Source organism: Echeneis naucrates, chromosome 22 (assembly GCF_900963305.1).
Source record: "Echeneis naucrates chromosome 22, fEcheNa1.1, whole genome shotgun sequence".
In the NCBI taxonomy this organism is placed as follows: Eukaryota; Metazoa; Chordata; class Actinopteri; order Carangiformes; family Echeneidae; genus Echeneis; species Echeneis naucrates.
The window spans coordinates 19,843,426-19,859,826 of NC_042532.1; the positions used below are offsets into that span (position 1 = coordinate 19,843,426).

At 43.5% G+C, this 16,401-nt stretch overlaps 1 protein-coding gene across 9 annotated transcripts in view; it reads left to right on the top strand.

The window, feature by feature from the left end:
* The window catches only part of fgfr3 (fibroblast growth factor receptor 3), a 61,707-nt gene extending 45,563 nt beyond the window's left edge, over window positions 1–16,144 (top strand). For 3 of the 9 annotated variants that reach the window (XM_029494225.1, XM_029494231.1, XM_029494229.1), the window contains exons 8-18: window positions 2,454–2,598; window positions 3,187–3,359; window positions 6,044–6,192; window positions 6,408–6,529; window positions 6,833–6,943; window positions 7,018–7,208; window positions 7,663–7,785; window positions 8,147–8,217; window positions 10,696–10,833; window positions 10,924–11,029; window positions 11,840–16,144. In XM_029494225.1, the coding sequence (XP_029350085.1) occupies window positions 2,454–2,598; window positions 3,187–3,359; window positions 6,044–6,192; window positions 6,408–6,529; window positions 6,833–6,943; window positions 7,018–7,208; window positions 7,663–7,785; window positions 8,147–8,217; window positions 10,696–10,833; window positions 10,924–11,029; window positions 11,840–12,004 (1,494 nt within the window). In that variant the 3' untranslated portion in view covers window positions 12,005–16,144. Of the gene's footprint in view, window positions 1–974; window positions 1,120–2,453; window positions 2,599–3,186; window positions 3,366–6,043; window positions 6,193–6,407; window positions 6,530–6,832; window positions 6,944–7,017; window positions 7,209–7,662; window positions 7,786–8,146; window positions 8,218–10,695; window positions 10,834–10,923; window positions 11,030–11,839 lie in introns of all 9 variants that reach the window. The other 6 variants (XM_029494224.1, XM_029494227.1, XM_029494223.1 and 3 more) reach the window with 6 other exon arrangements.
* Window positions 16,145–16,401: the final 257 nt, after the last annotated feature.

The following is a 16,401-nucleotide window of genomic DNA, read 5'->3' on the forward strand; positions in this document are numbered from 1 at the left end:
TTCTTTTTCTTTTTTTTTTTCTTTATTCTGTTTGAGAAATGTCTGAATCACTCTTTTGATGCTTGGGGGGGGAGAAGTTAACGATGAGCCCCCTGCCCCACCGCGGGGAGGGAGAGGGAGGCGTCTGGAGCCCGAGCCTGGATCTTCATTAAGCAACCATAAAACATGATATGTTTTCCTCTTTATGTGCTTTGCCCATTTAATTATTCATCGGCAGCTTCTCTGCTGGAGAGCCTGTCATAAGCAATAAGTGTGTGTGATGGAGTGTGTGTGTGTTCAGGCACACACTTTGCAGAGATTGACATACTAAAATGCCTTTAATATACCAATACACAGCATGTGTTCCTGCAAGTATGTGATGTGCAGTGTGTGTGTGTGTGTGTGTGTGTGTTTGACATTGTAACACCTTTAATCTCGCAGACTTGTGCAGTTTTAGTGAGTGTGTGTTCGTCCAGTTTTCCAAAGCAACCCTTCCTGCTTCATGTTGTATTTTAGGAAATCCACTTACTGGCTTCCATGTTACATGTTAGATGAGAAGATTTGACTCCACTGTTAGTTTAAATAAAGGAGACAGTTAGCTTAGCCTAGCGTTGTTAGCATCTCCATTATTAGAAAACTAAATCGATCTGATTATTTTTGTTTGTGTAATCTATCCAATTCTTGTTCAGCCTCCTGGATGTAACTATCTCCTTACATAACATATTAATCTAAAAAAAAATAGCTGTAGAGAAGGGAGATGACTTTTGGTTTTGTTTCAACTGGACAGTGAAAGACGGAAATTCTTAAAGAGAGGGACACACAAATATACAAACACAAATATGGCAGCCAAGAAGAAAATGAATTAGCTCAACTTCACCGAACAGATCTGAGTATAAAATGATGAAAGTGAAAATTAGAAATGAATATGAGGTGTGTGTTTGTTGTTGTTGTGTGTGGTGAAGGCTTCACTGTGCGTCTGTGTTCTCACTTTACAGACTGTGATCAGTGAACACACTGAGGCCCACAGTAAGTTCGATCTGTCCAACGTGACAGAGAAAGACGCGGGGAAGTACTGGTGTCGCGCCTCAAACTTTGTAGGCAAGTCAGAAAACGCTTTCTGGCTGCAGGTACACAAACCAGGTAAATCCTGAGCACCTCCGCTGTGACTCCTCCTCTCTGCAAGGCGCCGCTTGGTTCTGGGTTTTATGGGCTTACTGGCTTGCTAGCGGGGACAATTACAAACACACACACACACACACACACACACATTCAGCTTCTCAGTGCTGAGTTTAAACATGAACTCGTAGGTATCATCCATTTTAACACCGAGCGCCACTTTGTCTTCCTCCTGGATCAATAACAAAGCACAATATCACACCTTTAATTACTGCGACAGCTTCAGAAGACTCGCCCTCGCTCTCCAACACACACACAAAGCCTCCCGCAAGCTAACCATAACAAACACACACACACACAGAGTGGCATTGATTTCACTGGGAGTGCATTCTCCAGCTGTATTAATGCACTTTTATATGAAAGCATGCAGTAGGACTCATGATTCATGGCTGCGTCTGGATGTCACTGTTCATTACTGAGGCCTCGGGAACAGGAGTCCCCCGCCCCGTCCCGTTCCAAGCCACATCACATGCTGGATCTGAAACAGCCTCCCCAACTGGTCATCACAACAACGATTACTCCAAGTGGAAAAGCCACAACTGTGCTGGTGGCTCTTTTCTGAGTAACTTTAAGGTTGCTTGGAAGAAACCATTGTGAACTTTTATGTTTTTATATATATATATATATATATATATATATATATAAATCAAATTGAGATGTAGTTTGTTCAGCTGAAACAAGAAGAAAATGTGGATATGATTAAACGTAAACAACAACAACAACAGGACCCAGATTAGATCCCTGTGGCACGCCGAGAAGAGGGTTAGGGTTAGGGTTAGGGTTTAAACAGAAAAAATTATAACCCTAACCCTACTTCAAGATCGAGATCATAGAAGAGTCTTTCTTTTAAACATTCAGACCAAAGAACACGTCTGAACCGTTCACATTTTGTGCTTTGCTTTAGCGTCAGGTAAACTTTGTCTAATCTTTGACTTGTAGCTTCAGACAGGCCAGTTTCTTAAAAGGTGGATGTGTTAAAGCAGATGGAGGAAAATCGAAAGCTTGATTCTGGAGAAATCTCATTAGTTGTCATCGAAGCATTTTAAATCTGCACATTACTTTTCTTCATTCGGTCACAGTGTGAAAGCTTTTTTCTCAGCAGGGTGGAGGTGCTGCTTCGGGTGTTTTTCAGGCGTTGGTGGTGGGACTGTCAGCAGAAGAAAGCTGTCCACTTCCAATCCTCCGTCCTGTTCCTTCTGCTCCCTCCAGGGTGCATTTGGTGTTTCTTCTCAGACGCTTCGGGCTCACGTTCTCTCCTCTCTCTCTCTCTATCTTTTTACCTCTCTCATCCTCCACAGACGGCTGGAATTAACACTACAGATAAGGAGCTCGAGATTCTAATCTTGACCAATGTGTCTTTTGAGGACGCGGGCGAGTACACTTGTCTGGCAGGGAACTCTATCGGCTATAATTACCATTCTGCTTGGCTGACGGTGCTTCCAGGTATATTCCTCCCCTGAACTCCCTCTGCAGCCGCTTATGGTCCATTTCTAACATCTGAAATATCATGTAAACATATTTTTTCCCCTGAAGTTTCATGTTTTGCTCAGTAGCACAGTATTTAACAGGAATTTTCAAACCTAATCATCACGGACTCTTTCTCCTTAAGACGTCTTGTGTGTGTTGAAACTGTGTCGTCGTCTCTTTAATTTAACAAACACAACATGCAATCGACAGGAAGAAGCTTTTTAATCACAGCAGATCGTGTGTTTGAATGTCTCGAGGCTACGAGGCAATTTCAAGACATTTATGCGTCGGTTTATTTAACACAATAATTACCTCCCCGAGGAGGAGCATATCACAGGTACAATTACCTGCTGCAGGATAAATCTTCAAGATTACAGTGCCGACTAGTTTCGGTGTTGATCCGATTCCGTTTTGATTTATGGATGTAACGCTTCCTAGAATCCATCCGAGTGAAACGTGCTACTGAGGAAAGCAAACGCCTCTTTGATGTGAATCCTGTTTGTACTTTGACTGATGTCCCGTGTGTGTCTGTGTGCTGCTCCTCCTCTTCCTCATCCCCGAAAGCAGTCAATCCGGAGAAGGAGGACTACGCTGACATCCTCATTTACGTGACGGGCTGCGTGCTCTTCATCCTCGCCGTGGTCATCATCATCCTCTGCCGCATGAGGATGACCAACCAGAAGACGCTGCCCACGCCGCCCGTGCAAAAGCTCTCGAAGTTCCCCCTCAAGAGACAGGTAACAGAAAGTAGATACAAGATTCGTACAAGACTTTTCCCTCTTTTTCTCCGTCTGTCCGGTTCCAACAATGTGAGCCAATGTAGTTAATATTTTGCATTGAAAACATGACGTGACCTGCCAGCTCAATTCAGTTCAGCAGCTTTTCCCAACGGACAGGCCGGTTTCTGTGGACAAAGCTCGTTCTGTTGACAAACATTAAAACTCCCAACATTAACTCCTTCAGTAAATTTATAGCATCAGTTGCCGTTTTTCACTTTTTTGCAAATAGAAATTCAGCAGAAATTGACTTTATTATGAGCAAAAAAAAACAAAAAAAATTACCACAACAGTCAAGTTATTACCTTTTCAAATTAGTAACTTTTTCAAATTAGTTGTGGAGAGTCATGGAAAAATAGTGTAATAGCTCTGCAGTGGTGCTGCAAAGGAGTTTTTATTCTCAATATCAGTTCTCTTCCACTTCTAAAGCCTTCAGAGAACCACACGGAGGAACCGGAGTGTAAATACAGACAGACGTTATCGTGGACCTCTCTCCAGTGACGTAGAGACAGACAGCAAAAGGCATCACACCCGTGACATGTGTTCACATTTATCTTGGAGCAGATTCAGCTCAGGGATATTTATGCCCTCCTGCGACTGTCAGTGTTAGTTTTAGATTTCACTCTCAGCGTAACACACACTCACCCCCTCAACTGTTTGGAGAGAAACATGAAGTGGAGCAGCTGCCTCGGCGCAGCCTGCAATCTGCCGAGCTCTTCGCGGCGGCGTCTCTCAGGGCCCCGTTCAAGGTGAACGTCAAAGTGGAGACCAAGTTCAGACCAAGGCAGGAAAAGAAGGAAGGTTAAAGGAGCAGCTTTGGAAGAATCGCTCTGCTGGTTAGCTTAGCTTAGCTTAGCTTAGCTTAGCATAAGGTCAGCCCGGCTCTGTCAGACAGTAACACAAACTTTCTTATGTTTTAGTTTATATGCTTCATTCTGGTTTTGCTGCTTTTTGGGCAGATCTGGGGCTTTTTCCGATCTGCGTGCTGTGCTAAGCTAAGTTGAGCCTGAACAGGACAAGAATGGACCTGTTTATGGAGGGAGGAGGGTTTTTGCTAATGAAGCCACCCTGTCCTTCATCTCCTGCTCTCTTCACTCCACTTAAATCCCACAAAAAGACTTCAACCTGGGCGTGCATTTCTTTTCTTCCCACCTCCCTGTCTTGTATAATCATCAAGAAGTGTGGTCAGGACCTAACGATGATGTGGTTTTCCAAAATGCAGATGAGTTTGTCGTTACCCATCCTGCCCTGCCGGCCTCCCGCTGTTCGCCCGCAGACGCAGCTGCCATGCGGCTGCTTTCTGCGCGCTCCGGCTACATAATTAAAGGGTCCGAAATTCAAAAGTCACATTTTTAGAAAACTGTTGCTTGAAAGTCATTTAATTCAGCTCTTGGAAAAAGAAAACAAAAAACGTTTAATACTAACGTTAGAGTTTGGGTTAGTATTTCTTCCCTCAGCACACGCTCTCACTTCAAAGCAGGTAGAAACTAGATGCTCCGATCGGAGCCTCTAATTCTCTGTTTCTGCTGCCTTCATATACATGCTCTTATAAGGTCGTGCACAGAAAGATCTTATTGCATTTTTGTGTAATCTTCGCTTCGTTTTCGTAAAGCTAATCTCCTGGTTCTCTCCTTTCATAACTCTGAGTAAATCTCCCATAAACCTCCTGGCATGTTCTATCAGATATAACTTTCATGCCTCTGAAATTGTGGTCGGCTCCGTGTTTTGTTGTTTTTTTTTTGTCAGTGTTTTCTCATTTTCCTCCGTTTCAGAAGTAGAGGAGGGAAGTCTGGTAAGTGGACATGTTTGTTTCTGAAGGGGCCGAGCTGGCAAACTCTGACACAAACAGATTCATCAAAAGCCAGGCTGGAGCCATCAGTCCCACCCTCCCTCTAACCTGCCCCCCCCCCCCCCCCCCCAAGCACTCAAATAAATGGTGTGAGGATGTCGGGCCCACAGGACCCCCGGTCTGGAAATGGAGCTCGCTGATGGATAGAGACGTCCACCGCCCCACCTCGCCAACCCCCCCCCCCCCGACCCCGTCGCTGCATCCTCCTTCATTCATCTTTGTTACCGGCTGCTTCTCTCTGCCCGCTGCTGCCAGCCGGCTGTTTGCAAAAGTCACGAGTCGGGTTGTTTTTCAGAGAAAGCGCAGAAGCCGCTCCTGAGATGTCTGATGCTTCTGCAGCTGATTGCGGCCCCAAAGAAGTCTTTCCATCTCCACAAGTTATTCAATCGCTTATTTATGCTGAAGCTCAAACTGGAGTTTGTTTGAATTTTTGAAGTGGGGGAAAAAAAAAAAATCTGCAGCAGCCAGAAGATTTTTATGTTTGTTTTAATTATATCTTAAGTTTCAGATCAAAATATTCAAACAATTCATTGAAAATTGAATTTGAAAATGAATTTGTTTTCTTTAAAGCAGCTCCACTTTTTTCTTAAATCATTCTGACTTGAACATTTTACAGATTAATCTCTGAACTGAAAAAGTTTCTCAGTCTTATAATCGTCTTAAATTTAGGCTTATACAGTCTCCCTGGGGTCAAAGGTCATGGTTAGGCTTCCTCTATTCCCTCTGTCTCCTTGTTTGAACACACATCAGCTCTCGGTTTTCAGAGACTATAACCGTTTGTTTTTTTGCACCCAAGCAGGTGTCCTTGGATTCCAACTCCTCCATGAACTCCAACACGCCGCTGGTCAGGATCGCCCGTCTGTCGTCCAGCGACGGCCCGATGCTCGCCAACGTCTCGGAGCTGGAGCTTCCATCCGACCCCAAATGGGAGTTCCCTCGAACACGGTGAGAAGGAGCAGAACAAAAGGATATTTCTCCAGCACTAAATTCGTCACATCTCAGGGCTGACTTAAAAACATCACGGGGCCATCAATCCGTCAAGGTCGCCATGACGCCTGCCTCTTCGTCCATTGTGCTCAGCAAACAATTCAACCTCATTCAGGCGCGCGCTTCAGAGCGAAAACATCCGAGCCCTGACGCCGTTTTTGCTTTTATTTCAGGTTAACTCTGGGCAAACCTCTGGGTGAGGGCTGCTTCGGTCAGGTGGTGATGGCGGAGGCCGTCGGCATCGACAAGGAGAAGCCCAACAAGCCGCTCACGGTGGCGGTGAAAATGCTGAAAGGTTAGTGACTGTCATGTCTGCGCTGCAGGAACCGCACAGCAAAGGTAGTTTTTTTCGAGGACATCAGCAGCGTTTTGTCCTTCCAGCTCCATTTCACTCACGTTTTCCTCCTTTTTCCTGAAGCACATATAGAGTTCATTGTCTGTTTCCCGCTTTCTCAAATTGAAACTTTCATTCTCTTCTACTTCACTGCTCAGAAAAATTATAATAAAAAAAAAAAAACACCCAGAAATGAAACACCTCATTAATTCTTCTGCTCTGTGGGGTTTTTTTGTTTGTTTGTTTGTTTGTTTTTTGTCCCAGATGACGCTACAGATAAAGATTTGTCCGACCTCGTGTCGGAGATGGAGATGATGAAGATGATTGGAAAACACAAAAACATCATCAACCTGTTGGGAGCGTGCACGCAGGATGGTGAGGGCCGCGGCGAATCAGGCGTACGAACATCAAGTCTGTAAGACGCTGAGCGTTTTTGCGTTGCATTGCAGGTCCCCTGTACGTGCTGGTGGAGTACGCCTCCAAAGGCAACCTGAGGGAGTACCTGCGGGCGCGGCGGCCGCCGGGCATGGACTACTCCTTCGACACCTGTAAAATCCCAGACGAGCAGCTCACCTTCAAAGACCTGGTGTCCTGCGCCTACCAGGTGGCCCGGGGCATGGAGTACCTCGCCTCGCAGAAGGTCAGCCGCCATGACTGCTGCGGTGCTCAGTCTCTGAGCCGAGCCGCCATGTGTGGATGTTTTGGGTTTCTTCTTTCTTTTTTTTTTTTATCCAGCTGCTCTCGCAGCTTCAGCTCTGAGTTCTTGTCACGAAGGACATAAAACCAGACAGAAAATCTTCCGTCACCAGGATCCTTTGGCTTTCACTCAGGAATTCTTTTCAGCTTTGTTGGCTTGTTAGTGTTAAATATTTTAAATGTAATAATAATGGATTCTGTTTTGACTCAGATATGATTATTTGCAGCGTGACGATGGATTTTTAAAAGGTCAGGATTTTATTTTTCAGTGATCATAGTTAAGATGAGGCTTTACTTTTGGAGTAAAGATAAAGTTTAAAGTCAACATGAGCCTGAGAGTGTGTGTGTGTGATGTTTTGTCGATATGCATTTGATGCATTTGTGTCTCCTTCCATCAGTGCATCCACAGAGATCTGGCAGCCCGAAACGTTCTCGTGACGGAGGACAACGTTATGAAGATCGCAGACTTCGGTCTGGCCAGAGACGTGCACAATATAGACTACTACAAAAAGACCACCAACGTGAGTCTCATCTCGTCATCATCATCATGAATCAGGGGGCAGTGTTGGGTTTAAATATTGATGAAAACGGGATCTTTTTGCCGTTTCCACAGCTGTTGGAGGGAGAAACACAAACGTCAGTTTTTCATTCTGTGTCTCAGTCACATTCAGATTCTGAAGACTTTGATACTGAAGTTACAACATTGTTAGTTCAGTAACAGGAACTGATCGCATTCGATTGCTGAGCTCGAACAGTTTAAACAGGAAAGATGATAAGTGATGAACCTCAGATAAATTTTTCTGACACTCTCATGTCAGGAGCTTTTCACTGTCTGCTCCGTACAGAACGGTTCTGCTGACCGAAGCCTTTCTGTTGTTGCAGGGTCGCCTGCCCGTGAAATGGATGGCTCCGGAGGCTCTGTTCGACCGGGTCTACACGCACCAGAGCGACGTGTGAGTTTGCACAAACCCGACGGGCCGCATGCCGACCGTCCACTCATGTGGAGCTGCCCTACACCGAAGGGAATCCGGGTGTTGAGATATCGTGCCGCAGCGCGTTAGCATCAGAAAGCTTTTGAGTTTGTGCGTGTGAATACGGAATCACGGCGTTTCCCTCCCGGAGCTTCTCCCGCCTTGCTGTCATCTGCGCTCTCCTGGTAATCCAGAGCTTCTTGTGTATCAGCGGCCGCACATTCCTCGTCCCGTTTGTTCCCTAATCTCCCTGAGACGACATCAGAGGGAGGCAGAGACGCCCCCGTCGTCTTGCTGTTGTTTTATCAGTGTAAATCCAACCTGGGCCAGAACAGGCGGCCATAGGAAGGTCAGCGGATTTATCCCAAGGTGTTCCAGAACCGCTCAAAGGAATCACACCTTCTTCACATCAGCTGCGATTAGGAGAACAGTACGTTTAGGCGAGGAGGGTCACAAAGTCAATCTGTACTGTAGCTGGAACCCCAGAAACTGCTCCTGCCCCCCCCAACACACACACACACACACACACACCGACTGTAGCCAGACGTTGTGTCCCCAGCGCAGCCATCCAAGCCAAACATGGGACCCTGTCAACACTGGCTCGCAGTGTGATTACACCAGACTGGGAACGGGCCGAGAGGAGAGTCAGCCCGCTGTGTTATTTCAGCAGGTCTGGATTACAGAGCCGGACCTCCTCCTCCTTTTATACAGTAGTCGCTCCGCAGCAAGTTTACACTCGACGCACCCCGAGAGACTCTGACTTCTGACCTCTAATGGTTTTTCATGAAATAGATTAGGCCCAAACAGACGGGACAGGAGGGGGGCATTAAAAAAAGTTAAACACACAATCTAAACCAACCGTCAAGATAACAACTGGATACAACAAAACTGCTCAGGCAAACACAAACTGACGCCCGTTTCAGTTTCACAAACATTTACAGCGAGAGTCTCACACACACTTTTTTATGTCGGTGTCTGCACTAGTTGGACAAAAGCGGGGAGTCGTGTCGGTGCTGTGAAGTTTGAGAAACATCTCCGGAGGCTTCGCCCTTTAACTTTTAAGTTGTGCTTTGTCACTAGCTTAATTTTTAATATGATTATCTGCAAGAAAACACAAACACACAACAATTGAGAGTCTAGTAAACAAGCAAACAAACAAAGAGAAAGAAAAAGTGCGGCTGTCTGGCTGGCTTCACTCTCATTCTCATTCTGTCGGCTCTCGTTGCCGCAGGTGCCGATGAAAAATTAAGTGTTTACATCTTTATTGCCAGCTGCTAATAGGAGCCTAATAGCCTGTGAATATTCATCCCTGACGACTCACAGTGAATATAAACAGACTGCGTCGTCTCTCTGCTGATTCCTGCACTCGTCCCTCAGACCCTCCTGAACCCGGTCTGACCTCAAACACCCGATCTGTTTATGTCCGCAGCACAATCATGGTAATGAGCTTCTTTGAGACGTGCCGGCTCTGGGTGATTATTCTCCACTCCGTCATCAGTTGTTTGAGTTTTTGATGTCTCTCTCTCTCTTTCTCTCTCTTGCCGTCTCTGTGTTTGGATAGTGGACTAACCGGCCCGGTCAGTCGTGCCAGTTTTCCACCCTCTGGACCGGAGCGTGGATAATTAGATTAAGCCCGCTGAGCTCAGCAGAGAGAGGAGGGGTCTGATCCCGATTCACATGCCGAGCAGCCGAACAACAGAGCGCTGGGTTAATAGACCGCCCATTATTTGATTACCTCCCCTGTTTTCTGTCTTCAAATCTGTGGGCATAATGCAGCAGCTCACTTCAGCTGTGGGAGAGAGAGAGAGAGAGAGAGAGAGAGAGAGACACCATGTCTTGGTTTAGAGACTTCGGCAGCAACTGCAGATACAGTTTAATACGTTTGGGCAGCCCGTGTTTTTTTCCCCTTGCTTTAGTTCAGGGTGTGTTTCATCACCATCAAAACAGAGAAAAGATGATAAAAACTGTGCAGCGGTTGCTGCTCCATATGCAGAACAGGCGCTGCGGTTTAATTAGTAATGAATATGTATTAAAAAAAAGTCCCCAGTCAAAGCCAAACTTTAAGTCTGTTTTGTCTGTAAAGATTTGTCTCCTGAGTACAGACCGAGTGGCAGACGCTTCAGAAAAACACTAACAAGCTAGTTTTGGTCATTTTAGAATATGAGGAGTGCAGAAGCTGAAGTTTCGGTCTTTCTCTGTGGCCTCTTCGTACGTTTCTCACTTCTTTTCCTCTCAGACATATTGAGCTGCTGTCTGAGACGATACAAATGTCAAATTGATCCTTTAAATGAGGGCAGCACTTTAACTTTATTAGGATCAATATTTCAAATCAAACAGCTGAATCTGAGGAGGGAAAAGCTCCGTCTGAACGGTGACCGCTTCAGGCCAAGAGCACCATTTGACCTGTTGTAATTGTATTCATTGTGTATTGAATTTGAGTGTGTGTGTGTGTGTGTTCAGGTGGTCCTACGGTGTGTTGTTGTGGGAGATCTTCACCCTGGGGGGCTCCCCATACCCAGGGATCCCAGTGGAAGAACTCTTCAAGCTGCTGAAGGAGGGACATCGGATGGACAAGCCCGCCAACTGCACCCATGAGCTGTAGGTTCACAAACAGACACACAACACAACACAACACAACAGTGCGGCCGCAGATCAAGGTGTAACCGAACGATGATGTGCGTGTTTCAGGTACATGATCATGAGGGAGTGCTGGCACGCCGTGCCGTCGCAGAGGCCGACCTTCAGGCAGCTGGTGGAGGATCACGACCGGGTTTTATCGATGACCTCCACAGATGTGAGTCTCCCTGCACAGATAAAAGGCTGACGGTGGGAAACATTTCCCTCCAAGGACATGCTCAAAGTCACAGAGAACAAATATAAAAAAAAAAAAACAGAAGTCCGACCCATTTTTAATCTTACATAACGAGAGAAATGAAATAGGCGGTGTTTAGCTAAGAGCCGGATTTAAATCAACCAGGAGAAGTGAGAGGTAAATAAATTAGACCTCAGCCGCATTCTTCGGTGAAATGTTTTGGCCAGCAAAAGCAAAGATATGGCTGGAGCTGCTTTGGACTGGAAGTCTGCACACAGATCAGTCTGAGCAGCATTTTAATGTTTACAAGCATCCTAAAATGAACATTTTTAACACGTCAGGATTAAACGAACAAACGAACACCAGGACGCAGGATTAGAAATGATTTTTTTCGTGACACGACTTCTTGAATTTGATGCACTTGGAAGAGACGGTGGAAAATACGATCGTGTTCACAATTCATAAGAGGATGTTTGTTCCAGAGCTGTAAAGTGAAACCAACCTCGAAGTCTGAATACCGATGGCCGTGCTTCTCATCTCAGAAAAAGGGTTCCAAATCGTCATCAGAACAACATCTTGCTTATTTTCTAATTATAAACGGAAAATTAAAAATCACAAACAAACTCACGAACAAACAGGTGGCGCCGTTAGTTCGTGGCATAAAGCTAAAGAGAAGGAAAAAAAGGGGTTTCTGTTCAGCGAAGACATAAGTGATGTTTGCCTAATGATGCGACAACAGCGAGCTTTATGACCGTGGCACCCCCGTCTGACCTTTGACCTCTCCCCTGACAGGAGTACCTGGACCTGTCGGTGCCCTTCGAGCAGTACTCGCCAACCTGTCAGGACTCCAACAGCACCTGCTCCTCAGGAGACGACTCGGTGTTCGCCCACGACCCGCTGCCTGACGAGCCCTGTCTTCCCAAACAGCTTCCCAGTAACGGGGTGATTAGGACATAAGACCTGCCCCGGCTGGGAGGGGAGGGCGGACATGACGCTCCCCTCGGAGCCTGTGACTAATAATCACCTCTCAGCGACTTAAGCTCCTCAAGATATGGAAATAAAAACTCGTGCATGCAATACTTCCACAACCCTTCAGCTCTTCGATTCGTCTTAAACCCTTCGGACGAGTTTTACTTCCTCCTCCCCCCGAAAGACTCTTGAAACATTGAAGGATTATTTTTTGCCGTTGAACCGTGTTTGCGTTCTTCTATTCAGAAATGAAATTATATTTTTGTACTCGGGCCAGTCTTTTATTACGGACAATCTGTGGGGTGAAACCATTCCGTGCCTACTCGGATAAAAACCTCCTGACATTCAGAAAAAAAGGAAAAAAATAAATAAACAAAAAAAGACAAGAGGAGGGAATCAAGGGCATTTGGGAAGTGACTGGTTGGCGATCCAGTGGGCGAGGACCTCCATTTTTTATTTTATTTTTTTTAATCCACTGGTCTTCACGGAGTTCAAGATCTCGCAGCAAAAGAAGCATCCGTCGACGAGATACCAGCAAACGGCGGGACTCGTTCTTCTGAAGGTTCACAGTGTTTCACAGATGTTCATCAGCAGAACCGGATTACATGATCCTACCCAATGTACCGTCACATCTTAGCATCCCGATCAAAAACAAACAAATAACTGTTTTGTGATAATCAAGGGAGGCGAAGTTTCAGGGCCATTCAGTAATAAGTCCGTTAAGGTTTGGAGCGTTTTTTTTTATGTATCTAGAAAATGATTTATTGTAAATACAGAAATGCAAATATGTATCATATTGCTGTACACAGCCATCTACTTAAAAAACAAAAAATCACTTCCTTTTTTTTAAATATTGTTTTAGGATGGAAGCAAAGCAATCTAGAAGACACTGTCATGAACGTGTAAAACATTTAATCATTTAAAGGGATACAGAAAAAGTTTATTTGAATAATTAACGTGTATATTTGTAAAGATATTTATAGACTTAACGTGGTTCTTAAGTTCGAAAGGTCTAGTTTAGGATTTTAGTACTGTACGCAAAGATTTTTATTTCAATTTTTTTGTAACTTATTTTACAACAAAACTGCAACGTTATTTTCACAACTGGCAGACTCCTCTAATTTTTGATCCTTTTTTTTTTTTTTTTTTTTTGTGTTTACACAAAAAAATTAAGAATGTATGACATGATGAGTTTTGAGAGCGAGTGTTGGAGCCGGACGTTTCTGCCGAGCTCGAATTTCTGGTTTGAAAAGTTGACGTTTGCAATATCAAAGCAACGATTAACTCTTGCTGGGCAAGAAAGGGCAGCGCTTGGAGATGAGTACCAGAGAGGCCTTTTAGTGCGACCGAAGTACTTAAAGACATGTTGAACATTAACAACATCTAGCTGTGAATCTAAAGAAGCCTTCAGAGAACCTGCACAGCCTGTTTTTAAAATCTTCCCCTTTTTGCTTAGAAAAAAAAACAAACAAACAAAAAACACCAAATTCCATAATGAGCCCAAAAATCTAGAAGAAAAACAACCGGATTTGTCAGATCAAGTTAAATCTGTTGAATATCGGTCAGTGAAAGAGGGAAGAGTTAACACAAAACTTCAATGATGAACTACATTTCCCAGAATGCACTAGCTGCCAGGGAACGTTCTTGAACTCGAGAAAGTCAAAAACATACTAAAGTCAGCAGCAGCAGGAGATTTGATGACAAGAAATTTTATTTTTTTATAAAACCGAGTGTCTTTTTTGCAGCATTTTGGGATTTTGAGTCCATTTAGAGTGCAGAAATAGAAAATAAAAAAATAAAAGCTCTGACATTTAACATCTATGACTTAAACCACAAACAGGACTCAGCCTGAGCGGTGCTGCTGAAGGCTTCAGACTCTTTTTTATCAAACACAAAGGTCACAGGGTCAAATCCGAACAAGTTGCGTGCGGTGACAGTCACACTGAGGGCTCAAAGGCAGAGGCGTAAAGCGTTCGGCCCTTTAGTGCTTGAATGTTACTAAAAATAAAAAAATAAACCTGCCCACACGCTTGAGATGTTATCGCTGCTCTCTAGTATTAATACTGAAATGAAGGCACGCTGTGTGGTCTGTAAGGTGCATGGCAAAAAGAGAAAATATATCGACTATATATATAGAAATATATATCAGTTTGTCTGTGGTGGACGCTTCTTTGAGAAAAGTGCCAAATTTAGTCTTAAATGTGTGTTTTCACCGAGTTCTCCAAGATCTCTGAATCAAGTCGCTGCACTGTCGAATGTAGGCGGGCGGAGGTTACGCGTGCAGAGGAGGATCATGGGATTGCCAAATCAATAGTCCAACCCACTCTTTTTTATTCTTTTTTTTTTTTTTTAAATATGCAGTCATTTCTCCAGCTGACCCCAAATAAAAGAACACACACACACACGAGGGTTGAAATGTTTACAGTCGGTTTTCTTAAGCGAAGTCACGAAAAGGGAAAAGCGTCGAAAGGTTCAGAAACGCGATTCGCTCGCTGCTAAAAGGAAACGGTGGCGACTCTTCACTGTCCAGTGGCCTTGTTCCGGTGTACAAACTGAGTTTATGTCCAGAAATGAATCATAAATACCCAACAACACCTCCCCGGTATTTAGAGTACTTAAGAGTGAATATATATATTTAATTTGTTGCTACACTGGGAGGTTTTTGTTTTGTTGTGTTGTTTTGTTTTTGTACTTTCCATCAGTTTCGACACAGAGACAAGGCCTTTGTAAGGTGAAAGGTCACACAGACTTATTGTTATTTGTCTTCACTACAGTTTTGGCCCAACTCTACAAAGTGCCTGGAATAATTTAGCAAACAAAAAGAAGATTCATTTTGATCACATTTTGAATGTAAAACAATTAGAAAGGCCAATCTTTTTTTTTTATTATTGAGTAATTACGACAAAAAGGCACTTCTGTAAAAAGTAGGTGGTTCTAATGAAACAGATGGTGTTTTATTTTATTTATTCTTCCATGCTGGGTAAATGCTTTCCCTATGGTGAGAGTATTTTTATTCGTAGCTATCTGCTTTTCAGTGTTGTTTTTCATTAAAGAGCCACAAGATGATGACGAGGATGTAGAGTAATCATTTTACGCCCCCCCACTCCCTGTATTTTATTTTTATTTCATTCAGACGCCCTCCCTGTTTGTTCCTCTCCGCTGTGGTCACTTTTTAAAAATGGATGTATGGTTTTTAAACTTTTAAACTTTTCAGCTGAACTGAAGAGTCGCTGTGTTTTTGCAAAATGATTTGATGATCACAACATTTTAAAGCGTTCTTCAGAATCTAAATAATCTACAACGACTTCTGTTAAAATCTAATTTGGCCAATTTCTATTGTTGCCAATGCGTTTTAAATGTCCAGAAATAACAGTAGGTGTCGTAACGCTGAGATGTTTCTCAACACTTTGCTAATTTTAAACAAAGTTATTTACAACATTTAAAGGTTTTTGGACACTAATTAGCCTAGGTTGCTAATGCTAACATAAAAAAAAACAGGATATAGAAAATGTTGATTGATCTGATTGTTCCTCAGAATGAAGATGCTGCTAACTTAAGATAAGAAATAAATAAATCTAAAGTTTTATTTTGCAGTAACACAACTGGGACCAATGAAAAAAAAAACAAAAGGCCATTTAAACTTAAATCATACGATTATTGTTTTAGTTAAAAACAACGAACCCTTTTTTAGGAGTGGACCCGTTTTTCTTTGCTGCAGAGTGAATTAACAGCGCGGCCTCAGCAGGGAGGGACTTTTACTGTATGTACAGTCGAACTCGGGCCTTAAATCTCTGCCTGACTTATTTATTCTCTTCTGTAAAAACACAAAGAAAATCAGGATTAACGATGAAACTGGGAGGAAGGAGGAGTGCGAGCTCAGCTTCACACACCTTTACCTCCACGGTTATACAAAAAAATAAATTTCTTTCCTGTTTTTGTTTGTTATTTTATAGTCTAATTTCCAGGTTGGAACGGTTAGTATCCCAGTTTCATTTCTAACCCGACGCTGAGTTAGTCCAGGTTTAATTTATAGATTGAGTTGTGCTTTTTAAAAAAAAAAACAAAAAAAAAAAAACATTGCTGGTGTACACACGAGTAGAGTTTTCTGTAGCTGTGTGAGCTCTTTTGGAAGAATCTTAGAGAGGAAATGATTTACATACACAGTTTATCTTACGTTCTGTCTGTTTCACCACATTTCATTTTGCATCATTCCACATCAGGTTTTTATTTCACAGCGATAGTGAGACAAAATCATGTTTGTCCTTTGATTTCTTTATTTATGTTTTGTTTTGTTTTTTTTTTGTTTTGTTTCAGTCCCGCATAATTTATTTTGCTCCCTCTGTATTCATGTCTCTAACATAGAAAGGTGGAACTAACCATTTGGC